Source organism: Carlito syrichta, unplaced genomic scaffold, assembly GCF_000164805.1.
Source record: "Carlito syrichta isolate Samal-C Ts95f unplaced genomic scaffold, Tarsius_syrichta-2.0.1 Scaffold170438, whole genome shotgun sequence".
NCBI lineage: Eukaryota > Metazoa > Chordata > Mammalia > Primates > Tarsiidae > Carlito > Carlito syrichta.
The window spans coordinates 35,003-46,799 of NW_007114534.1; the positions used below are offsets into that span (position 1 = coordinate 35,003).

Sequence of the window (11,797 nt, forward strand, 5' to 3'; positions counted from 1 at the left end):
GCACTCCAGTCTGGGTGACAGAGTGAGACTCCAACTCAAAAAAAAAAAAAAAGAAATAATTTTAGATTTACAGAAAAGTTCAGATAATAAAGATCCTGTATACCCTTCACCCAGCTTCCCCTAACATTAACAGAACTATGGCACATTTGTCAAAACCAAGAAATTAACTAAACTATAGACTTTATTAGTATTATTTCACCAGTTCTCTCACTAATATCCTTTTCCTGATCCAGGATTTAATCCCAAATACCATATTACATTTAATTGTCATGTACCCTCAGTCTCCTTTGGCCTGTGAAAGTTTGTCTTTCCTTTTTTTAAAAATGACCTTATCAGTTTTCGAGCATACTGGTCAGGTATTTTGTAGAGTGCCCCTCAACTTGGTTTTGTCTCATGTATTTTTGTGATTAGACTTGAGGTTATGGTGGGTTTGTTTTTGAGAAACATATAACAGAAGTGAGATGTCCTTTTCATCATATAGCAGGGAGTATATGACACCAATATGATTTTTCACTGATGTTAACCCTTAACATCTGGTTAAGGCAGGGGTCTGCCAGGTTTCTCTCCAGTAGAATTTCTATTTTCCCTTTCCATACTCTATTCTTTGGAAGCAAATCCCTAAGACCAGTCTCCACTCAAGAGGAGGAGAATTCAGGTCTATCTCCTGGAGCAGGGAGTATCTATAATACTTTAAATTATTATAATTGTTACAAATTATTATATTTATATTTTTTATTATTAAATTATTATTTGGAATTCTTCTGTAAAGAAGATTTGTGATAGAATTTTTTTTTTTTTTTTTGAGTCAGAGTCTCACTCTGTCGCCCAGGCTGGAATGCAGTGTCATGCTCATAGCCACTGCAGCCTCGACCTGCTAGGCTCAGGGGATCCTTCCGTCCCAGCCTCCTAAGTAGCCGGTACTACAGGCATGTACCACCACGCCCAGCTAATGTGTTTTATTTATTGTAGAGACAAGGTCTCACCAACTTCCCCAGGCTGGTCTTGAACCTGTGAGCTTAGGTAATCCTCTTGCCTTGGCCTCCCAAAGTGCTGGGATTATAAGCGTGAGTCACAGTGACTGGCTAAACTCTTTTAACTTTGCTACATGCTTGAAATTGTATACTAAAATGTTGGGAAAACACCATAAAGTCAAAGATAAGTAACAAACGGAGAAAACATCATTTAAAAATGTTTCCAAGCCGGGTTCGGTGGCTCAGCCTGTAATCCCACACCTTGGGAGGCTGAGGTGAGTGGATTGCCTGAGCCCGCGGGTTCGAGACCCACCTGGGCAATTTGGTGAGACCTCTTCTCTACAATAAATCAAAAAATTAGCCGGGTGTGGTAGTACGCGACTGTAGTTTCAGCTACTCGGAAGGCTGAGGCGGAAGGATCGCTGGAGCCCAGCAGGTCGAGGCTGCGGTGGCCGGGAGCAGCCACTGCACTCCAGTCTGGGCGACAGAATGAGAATCCAACTCAAAAAAAAAAAAAAAATGTTTCCACACATTTGGGTTGATTTCCAATTTTTTATAATTGTTTATTCACTGATTCATTCAACAAATTTTCAACCTAACATTTGCTACAAGTCAAGTGCTAGTCTAGGTGCTAGGGATATTTTTTGAGTTGGAGTCTCACTCCACTGTCCAGACTGGGGTGGCCAGGGAGTGCATACTCATGGCCACCCCAGTGTTGACCTGCTGGGCTCCGGTGTGAGCCACCATGTCTAGCCAAGACTATATTCTACAAACTTACCAACATATGTCATACTTAATGGACAAAGTTTAGGCCAGGCGTGGTGGCTCACACCTATAATCCCAGCACTTTGGGAGGCTGAGGTGAGAAGATTGCCTGAGCCCAGGGGTTCAAGACCAGCCTGGGCAACTTGGCGAGATCTCATCTCTACAATAAATTTTAAAAAAATTAGCCAGGCATGGTGGTGCACTCCTGTAGTTCCAGCTACTTGGAAGGCTAAGGTGGAAGGATCGCCTGAGCCCAGCAGGTCGAGACTGTGGAGGCTGTGAGCGTGCCACTGCACTCCAGCCTCGGTGACAGAGTGAGACTCCGACTAAAAACAAAACAAAACAAAAAACTTTAGACACATTCTCTTTCATTCCCCTTCCTTCTTCCTATTGTCTTGAGTACAATGTGCTGAGGATAGCTACACAGATGAGGCTTCTTATCAGCCCTAGCACAACCACTTGTCTGCAGATTGCCTTTGTGGGAAAGAAGAGCAAACTATCTTGTTTAAGCCATTATTCTTTGGATTTTCTGGTATAACCAGCCAAAGCAGATCTTAATTTGTGCACGCAGTATCACTGATACATTTGACATGGTACTTAAAGTCTTGAACAATGCTATAAGTGAAGAAAAAGAAATAAGTAACAGGATGGATTTGCGTACATGACCAACTACTTAGAAAAGAACACCAAAATCAATAATAAACTAATTAGAAATAACAAAAGAGTACAGCAGGGATAAGATAACTTACAAGAATCAACAGCTTTATTCTACATCAGCAAATACCAGCATGAAAAATATTTTTAAGAACATAAGACAGCAATGAAAACCACTAGAGACCTATATTTTCAATTATGAAAATGAAAGGATCTTTATGCCCTATGTACGAATTTTCAAATATTCTCCACACAGGTCTTGGATGAGGTGACTACTTACAAAAATGACAATTTTCCCCAAATTAATATAGAAATTCAATGCAATATCAATCAAAATTCTTGCTGAGTGTTTTTGAGGACTTTGATAAAATTTTTATATAAGGCCAGGTGTGGTGGTCCATGCCTGTAGTCCCAGCATTTTGGGAGACTGAGGCAGAAGGATCACTTGAGCCCAGGAGTTTGAGACCCACTTAGGTAACATAGTGGGATCCCGTCTTTACAAAAAATTAACCAGGCATGGTGGCATGTGCCTGCAGTCAGCTACTCAGGAGACTGAGGAGGGAGGATTGCTTGGGTCCAGGAGTGAAAGGTTTCAGTGAACCGTAATCATACCACTGCACTCCAGCCTGGACGACAGAGCGAGACTCTGAAAAAAAAAAATTTTTTTTTTTGAGTTGGAGTCTCGCTCTGTCACCCAGGCTGGGATGCAGTGACACGCTCACAGTCACCCAAGTGTCAACCTGCTGGGCTCCGGCAATCCTCCCACCTCAGCTTTCCAAGTGGCCAGAACTACAGGCACGCGCTATAATTGCCTGGCTAATTTTTTATTTTATTGTAGAGATGAGGTCTCGCCAAGTTGCCCGGGCTGGTCTTGAACCCGTGGGCTCAGGCAACCCACTCGCCTCAGCCTCCCAAAGTGCTGGGATTATAGGCTGAGCCACCGAGTCCAGCCAAAATAATAATAATTAAAAAAAGGATAAAGTCCCACAACTGGTTAAATCAACTTTGCAAAATAAGAGCAAAGAGGGAGCTATTAAGACACACTATAAAGCTATAATAAAAACAGCAAGGTTCTGGTACTAGAATGTACAAACAGACCAGTGAAATCAATTACATCACTCAAGACAGATCCATGTACATGAGGGTACCACACACCAACGAGAAATAATGGACTATTTAGGAGGTGGTACTAGAAAAACTGCCCATTATATGAAGGAAAATAAAACCAGAACCTACCTTATACCATATTCAAAAGTGGATTCTAGATGGATTAAAGACTTGAATGCAAAAGATAAAACTACAGATTGAAAGATAAAGCAAGTGAAGAAAATTAAGAACAGGTTATCTATCCTTGGGGGAATCATTAAATAAAATGCAGTAGGCATTGCTCATGGTGCCCTTGGCAGCAATCAGAAACAAAACACTAATATTCATGTGGCAATACAGATAGATCTTAAAAATACAGCACTGAGTAATACAAAGATCAGGGAAGAGAACGAAGCCTGTAGCACTATGTCATTTGTGTAACTGGAAACACAGACACCCAAAACAACACTACATATTTTAGAAGGATACATATAAAACACAACATAGCAGCTGCCCATAGAGGGGGGAATTGGGAATAAAGGGGAAAAAAGAAACATGGCAAGAGGAGGCCTTGTGCTGACCTATGATAGAAACCTACTTTGAATTGGACAAGTATGATTAACTCAAACCTCTACACTTGAGGTCTTTTAAAAGCCAAGAGAAAGCCAATGGCTTTACTTGGTAATATAGTCTCAATAAAATACATATGTCACCTACTCAAATTCAGAAGAAACAGTCACAGAGTACTCCTGGTGAATACCATCCAACATCAAATGACTTTCAAAAGATTTTTCTTTTTTTTGAGTCGGAGTCTCATTCTGTTGCCCAGGCTAGAGTGCAGTGGCATGCTCACGGCCACTGCAGTCTTAACCTACCGGGCTCAGGCAATTCTTCCACCTCAGTCTTCCAAGTAGCTGGAACTACAGACGTGCGCCACCACGCCCAGCTAATTCTCGAACCCCTGGGCTAAGGCAATCCTCTCACCTCTGCCTCCCAAAGTGCTAGGATTACAGGCATGAGCCACCGTGCCTGGCCTCAAGATATTTTTAAAAAAGGTCAAAACTGAAAAACAGATGAAAGATCATGTCTCAAATTTGGGCTTATTTTTCAGAAACCCATAACCTACATTTTAAAAAGGGGTGGAGGTAAAAGAAACCCTTTGTAAGACATTTAAAACACCTTTTCCCTGACTTTTTATAAATCTATTAACTCTTAACAAAAAGTTTTTAGCTGGGTGCAGTGGCTCACACCTGTAATCCTAGCACTTTGGGAGGCAAAAGCAAGAGGATTGCCTGAGTCCAGGGGTTTGAGATCAGCCTGGGCAACTTGGTGAGACCTCATCTCTACAGTAAATCAAAAAATTAGCTGGGTGTGGTGGCACACGCCTGTGGTTCTGGCTACTTGGAAAGCTGAGGTGGAAGGATCACCTGAGCCCAGCAGGTTGAGGCTGTGGTGGCTGGAAGCATGTCACTGTATTCCAGCCTAGATGACAGAGTGGGATTCCTACTCAAAAAGAAAAAAAAATTTTTTTAGATACAGGTTCTCACTCTGCTGCCCAGGCTGGAGTGTAGTGGTGCTGTCATAGCTCACTATAGCTTTGAACTCCTGGCTTCAGTGATCCTCCCACCTCAGCCTCCTGTGTCACTGGGATTATAGGTATAAGAATCATGTTTGTTTCTACTGACTCTTAAAAGAGGCTTTCTGGCAGAGTTAAGTTGCTTTTCTAGGCAATCTAAAATGTCACGACTAGATCACCTGCCTCAGAATCACCTGGGGTGATCCACCAGGATGGCAAGGGATCACTGAATTCTACTCAGGATGCCGGTATTTTATCCACTGTCCTAATTTGTTTCTTGTTCATATCAGAGTTGAACAAATAACTGTATGAGAGTATCCATTCCAAAACAACTATCATGCCAGCTGCAGCCCAGCATGTCTCTGGAGACTCCCACTATCTGACCTGGCTTGTCCCTACTTGTCTTGGGCAAATTCCTAATTCTGAAGGTGCCACTCCTACCTATCTTTCAAATCCCAGGCTACAGCCACAGTCTTGACCTTGACCTCTGCCTCTCCTCCTTCTGTAGTGGCTGCCTTCACCTGGGAGAATGGCACCACACACCTATCAGGGTCATCCAAGCTGGAAATCTGGGCACCAGCCTCAATTCCTCCCTTTCTCATGATCCTTTCCCACCCTCACATCCAACCATAGTACCCATTAAGCTGTTTTGCAATCACCTGTGAGCTGCATGGTCCCTTGTGGCACCATGGAATACTGAGAGAGATGCAATCTTATCTATCTCAGTCATCGCTGCACTCCTAGAGCCTACACAAGTCCTGGCTCACAAGAGATGCCAAACACATGTCTGTTGAAAAGAAACCAGTCATCTGCTGCACCATTTCCTCTGTCCAGAAGCCCCCTCCTAGATCATTTCTCACATAGGGACAAGCCTAGGTTACCTGGGAGGGGTGGAAGCAGATAACTCACCGTCTTTCATACTCCATGTCCTGATAGGGCCTGCGGGGGCTGCTGGGGCCCCTCCTCAGCCGCTGGCTCCGTTTTACTTCCCAGCCACCCCCGCTGCTGCCACCATGATCTGCCAGCCTGGGTGAAGCCTCCTGCAGGGACTCTGGGGAGAGTGGAAGGAAGAAAGGGGTCAAGGCAGTTGGGGCAGAGAGGGCCTCTTTGAGAAACCCTTGCTGTCAAGGCTCTCTGCTGTCCCTTAGCCCAGGGGCAGTGTCTTCCAACTCCCAGTGCTCCTATGGATCTAGGGTGAAGGAAGCTCCTACTTGGCCTGCTCCTTCCTTTCCCCACAAACATGAGGCTAGGGCTCACTGCCCAAGAACACAGCCAAGTCTTCGTCAGACAGAGGGCATCTTGCAGAGAGACCTGGTAGGGTCACTCACTGTGTGATCAGGGCTTTGCCACCCAAGATTGTTATACAAGTTCAAGTCTAGGGCTGTATGGGGGTGGGGTGGGGAAGCTTTCAGTCCTGAAAGACTTGCCTGAGATTAGGCACGTTAGGCAAGACTTCACAACAACAAAAGTCCCAGGCACCCACCAGGCTCCTTCCATGGGCCCCAAGGTATCACTTATCCTTCCAACAAGATGCTGGTTGTCACCTTCAAGGTGGCAAAAGACCACGAAAGGCTCTTGGGAGAGCACGTGAAGGGGCTAACTTGGCAACGAGACAGCTGCCACCTCCCTGGGCTCCTGGCCAACACAGCCTTGGCCCTCACACGGCAACTGGCTCAGCCCTGAGCCCTGTCTTTTATGTACAGCTGGGTCCCAAGGTGGCTCTCTCCCCAGGGCTCTGAGCCCATTTTCCAGAGGCAAAAGGGGCCCCTTCGGAGGCTGTTCTGAGCCACTGTGCTCTTGTGCTGGGACAGAGTGGCAGCCAATCCTCGGGGCTGCTGTGAGAATGAAGAGAGTCCTGAGATTCTTGTGACCCAGCCAGAGGTCAAGATGAATCCCAGAATTTTTCAGGCCCCACCCTCTGGACAGGTATCAGGTAAAGCCAGGCAGTAACAGCACTTGCCCAACACAAAGTTGCTGCTACACCCCTCCCTCATGTGCAGCGCACGAACACACACACACACACACACAGTTTTCTCTTTCTCCTCAAGTCATGGGGAACCAGAGTTACCTGTTCCCAGGTGGATAAGAGCTAAAATCACAACCAGGGGTCCCAGTGAGTGAGAGTCAGATAAAGAACCCTTAACGGACTATGGCAAAGGGGCCAGAGTCACACGCCAGCATCCACCAAGGCCAGGGGCTAAAGTCACAGACAGGAGCCCCAGATAACTATGGGCCAAAACCACAGAAAGAACCCACAGTAAGGGCCACAATCACACACTCAGTCCCCGTTCAATGGATGCGCATCAGTGTCACAAATTCAAAACTCCTCAAAAGAGGCAATAAGTCACACTTGCAAACCTTCCCCACCCAGTAAGTGGGTTAAGGTCAGTTACCAGAGAGCCCGCTCCCCCCTGCACCATGGAAAAGGACCAGAGTCACAGATACACACCTCACGGATAAAGACCCGAGTCACATTCTCCCTCCTCGTCCCCACCCCATGAATAGGGACCAGAACCACAGAACATCTCCCCGTGGACAGACAAGTACCGAAGTAACTCAGAGCAGCCAGCACAGTCCCTCCACTATGGATAAACCCAAGTCACAGATAACAGTCACCCTATGGATAAAGTTGGATGTAATGGACACAGTGCCCTACTCCCATCCGTCCGTCCCTCCCTTCCCCCAACCCGCGTGCACCCATCCCGTGTCCCGATCGCGCACGCGCCTTGCCTCTCTTAAAAAAAAAAAAAAAAAATTACACCCCCTCCCGGGTTCAGACTGTGCACACATCCCTCTGTCTTGCGCATACCCTCGGCCCGCAGTCCTCCCTCGTGCCTTCTCTCACATCCCCACCCCCCGCCCCGGGCCCCTTACCTCCGCCCCCACGACCAGCGTCGACGCTCACCTTCTCGGCCCGGGCTGTCAAGGGAGGGCTCCCAGACATCACCTCGGCCCGCCACCACCTCCTCCAACTCTCCCAGCTCAGCCGGAGCCGGTGCGCGCAACAGCCAAGTCCGAGGCTGCAAGCAGAGGGAGAAGGGGAGAGGGAAGAAGCGCCAAGCGCGCTACCCTCCCAGGGAAACTCACTGCCGCCTACTCCTAGCCGGCCGCAATCACCAACACAAAATGGCGACGAGGAGAAGGGAGCCGGCGCTCCGACCACCATCCACCTACTAAGGGAGCGCGCTCTGGCCGGCCTCGTCGATTGGTCGCCACCCGCCGTCGGCCAGCCCCGGCCTCTTCTGATTGGCAAGCGTATGCCACCTCCCCACTCCCCGTGCGAAAGTCGAGAAAAAGAGTATCTATTGGCCAATCCGACAAGGCCCGCTTTTTAGACGCCTGACTTCCTTTGAAGATGAAAGACTAACGGAAGCTCCACCTCTTTCCTCGGAGGGCGAGGGAAATCTCTGGGCGATTGGCTGGGAACTGTAGCGACCCAAATGTCACCGCTTTCTTCCTATCAAGAAAATGAGCAGGCCTATCAATAAGAAATTATTCAGCCTGGCCGCGAGGATTAGAGAATGGTTGGCCAAACGAAGCCATGACAAAAGGAGGGAAAGAGGGCTCCTCAACATCCGCCTCATTTGAAAACAAAATCCAACCCGGGACCTATTTAGTGTGGCGGGGGCGGAGCGACAACGATCGCGTTCAGCCCAACTGCAGCTGCGCACAGTTGTATTTCCGTCTCCGTCCCAGACCCTGCCGCACAATCTGTCATGGCGGCTGGACTGTTAAGTTTCAGCGTCCGCCGTCTTTTGGCGGCAGTGGCGACACGAGGTCTCCCGGCTGCGCGTGTTCGCTGGGAATCCAGCTCTTCTAGGGCCGTGGTAGCCCCGTCCACTGTTGCGGGAAAGCGGGCGCCGGAACCGACCATACGCTGGCAGGAGGACCCAGAGCCCGAGGACGAAAACCTCTATGAGAAGGTGAGAGGGAGGGGGAACAGGACGCTGGAAGGGTCAATCGGGGACCGGCAGATGGGGCACCGTAGAGGACGTTCTTGGGCTGGAAATTTTGCTTAGCTTGTTTTCCTCCGTTATCCTCTGATATCTTCGGTTCAGGGCCATAAGTGGGATTGGCTTTATTTTGCAGACAAATCAAACCTGAAGTGGGCGGCGTTCAAAACACATTAGGCGCAATATAGTATAACGATAATACTGAGTACTGATATGGCACTTGCTCGGGGCCATCTGTGTTCTAAACATTTTACATATATTTACTCATCTAGCCCTCAAAACAACCCGGTTTTGAAGTAGTTATTATCCCCATTCTCCAGTTGAGGAAACAAGCACAGAGATGTTAAGTGAATTGCCCGAGATCACATAACTGACTGAATACGTGGTGGAACTAGTATTTGAATTTAGGGCTACCAGGTCTGCTGTGCTGTATGAATAGCAGAGGCTATTAAATAAAGCGGCCAGAGTTGGAATCCAAGCACTGACTGTTACCTACCTGTATGACCTTGGGTAAGTAGCTTAACTCCTTGGTGCCTCAGTTTCTTTGTAAAATGGGAAAAGTAATAGGGCACCTTCTTAAAAAAAAATTACATCTGCCTCATGTAATTAAATGAAATCAAAATGGTCAGATCAGTAGTGAGCACTCAGCATTAGATAGTGTTTTTTATTGCTATGTTCCACCTCACTGAGATATTGTGAGGTTTGTGTATGTGAAAAAGCCTGGTACATAATAAGTACTTCATCAATACTAGCTCCCGGTTAAGGGTCTTGTGTATATAGGATGCTTGTTTATTCATTCATTATTCTGTAAATATGTGTTGAGGGTCTGCTGTGTGCCAGGTGTGGTTCAGGGCCCTAGGGATTCAGCAGTATGGAAATAAGGTAAAAGATACAGAGGATCTGGGGAGGGGTGCTACTTTGGTAAACAAATGTTAAAAGACATGAAAGGAAGAAATGATGTGAAGATGCCCCCCAAAAAGGAAGTTAATCAGGATAAATGGGTGGAGAGTGACTTGAGTGTAGGAGGCCATTTTATTAAGATTGAACCATAAGAAGTTGCCAATATTCAACCATTTTTGACCTATAAAAATAGCAGTTTCCTATGGTTCAACTTAATAGACAAGGTGACTAGAGAGTACCTCCTAAAGGAAGTGGTGATGAAGCCAAAACCTTGATTGAGGAGATGGATCCAGCTATGACTAGATCTGGGGGAAAGGCTGTCAGGCAGAGGAACAGCAAGTGCAAAAGCCCTGGTAGGAGTCTGACATGTCTTGAGAATTTCAGAGGAATTTAGTAGGGAGCGGAGATTGAAGACCAGGTTATTAGGGCCTGCATAAGGCTTTGTGGAGCAGCAGGAAGCCCTCATTGACCTCTCCTTCTCCACAGAACCCAGACTCCCATGGTTATGACAAGGACCCTGTTATAGATGTCTGGAATATGCGGGTCGTCTTCTTCTTTGGCATCTCCATTGTCCTGGTCCTTGGCAGCACCTTTGTGGCCTATCTGCCTGACTACAGGTGCTTGGGGTATCCTAGAGAGTGGGATGGATAGAGGGCAGAGGCAGGGGTGGAGGCTGAAGGGGACTCTGCCAGGGATCTTGTCCCTGTACTGTTATAGAATGGGGAGCTGAGATGGGAGATTGGTGTCCAGTGAAACTACCTCATGTCTACCCTTGCCACTGTTTCCTCCAGGATGCAGGAGTGGGCCCGCCGGGAAGCTGAGAGACTTGTGAAGTATCGAGAGGCCAATGGCCTCCCCCTCATGGAATCCAACCGTTTTGACCCCAGCAGGATCCAACTGCCAGAGGATGAGGACTGACCAGTTGCTGAGTGGGGCTCAAGAAGTACCACCTTCCCCACCCCCTGCCCATCATTCTGACCTCTTCTCAGAGCACCTAATTAAAGGGGCCGAAAGCTTGACTGGCTAGTATTTTGTTGTGAAAGGGATATAGGAGTAGGGGTGTCAGAAGCTTTAAAGGGGCTACCGCAGTCTTTCCTGGATGTTCTGGTTGTCTGTTGCTGTGTACTAAACACCCTAAAACTTAATGGCTTGAAATGGGTTTACTGAGCCAGGCTCGGTGGCTCAACCTGTAATCCTGTGCCTTTGGGAGGCTGAGGTGAGTGGATTGCCTGAGCCTGCGGGTTCGAGACCCACCTGGGCAATTTGGCGAGACCTCATCTCTACAATAAATAAAAAAATTAGCCGGATGTGGTAGCGCCTGCCTGTAGTTCCAGCTACTTGGAAGGCTGAGGCGGAAGGATCGCTGGAGACCAGCAGGTCGAGGCACTCCAGTCTGGGCAACAGAGTGAGACTCCAACTCAAAAAAAAAAAAAAAGAAATGAGTTTACTGGGCTTACTGAGGTGGCCCTTCTTGGGGTCTCAGGTAGTTGCAGTTAGATAGTGACTGGAGCTGAACATCCAAGATGGCTTTTTCACTCATATGTCTGGCACCTCAGTTTTCTTCCATATGTCCTCTCTCCAGCAGAATAACCTTGGCTTCTTATATGGTGTTTCAGGAATGCTGGGGATGGGGGTGAGGAAGAAATCAATGGCAGCCATCTTTAGAACCAAGCCACCTCACTGGGACCTCTGCATTTGAAGAGGGGCCAGAACGACCAGGTATTGAGGCTGGACAGTCAGAGATTGAGGGTGGCGGGTCAGAGCAGTGCATTTTTTTATTGCTGAGGATGGGTGTTTGGCTCTCTCCCTGCCCTCTCTGGGCTTTGGGAGTTTTTGCCTCTGTCTTGTATCTTGGTGAGTCTGAATGCCTTTTTTTTTTTTTTTTTTTTTTT

General features: G+C 47.3%; 2 protein-coding genes across 6 annotated transcripts in view; one reads left to right on the plus strand and one right to left on the minus strand.

Moving 5' to 3' along the window:
* Positions 1–8,582, minus strand: part of RBM10 (RNA binding motif protein 10) — a 29,934-nt gene extending 21,352 nt beyond the window's left edge. For 4 of the 5 annotated variants that reach the window (XM_021709289.1, XM_021709288.1, XM_021709287.1 and 1 more), the window contains exons 1-2: positions 7,958–8,230; positions 5,962–6,103 (exon numbers count right to left, since the gene is read on the minus strand). In XM_021709289.1, coding sequence (XP_021564964.1) covers positions 5,962–5,978 — 17 coding nt within the window. In that variant the 5' untranslated portion in view covers positions 5,979–6,103; positions 7,958–8,230. Of the gene's footprint in view, positions 1–5,961; positions 6,104–7,926 lie in introns of all 5 variants that reach the window. The other variant, XM_021709285.1, reaches the window with a different exon arrangement.
* A 153-nt stretch (positions 8,583–8,735) lies between these two features.
* On the plus strand, positions 8,736–10,924 carry NDUFB11 (NADH:ubiquinone oxidoreductase subunit B11). Its single transcript, XM_008051379.2, has 3 exons — positions 8,736–8,975; positions 10,392–10,522; positions 10,697–10,924. The coding sequence occupies exons 1-3, from the start codon at positions 8,769–8,771 to the stop codon at positions 10,821–10,823; spliced, it is 465 nt and encodes a 154-aa protein (XP_008049570.1). The 5' UTR covers positions 8,736–8,768; the 3' UTR covers positions 10,824–10,924.
* Positions 10,925–11,797: the final 873 nt, after the last annotated feature.

Excerpts from the sequence above, each read along its gene's own strand:
- NDUFB11 (XM_008051379.2), top strand. The coding sequence starts at position 8,769 with ATGGCGGCTGGACTGTTAAGTTTCAGCGTCCGCCGTCTTTTGGCGGCA. Across the intron at positions 8,976-10,391 it reads ACGAAAACCTCTATGAGAAG|AACCCAGACTCCCATGGTTA; the intron begins GTGAGAGGGAGG and ends CCTTCTCCACAG. Across the intron at positions 10,523-10,696 it reads GCCTATCTGCCTGACTACAG|GATGCAGGAGTGGGCCCGCC; the intron begins GTGCTTGGGGTA and ends TGTTTCCTCCAG.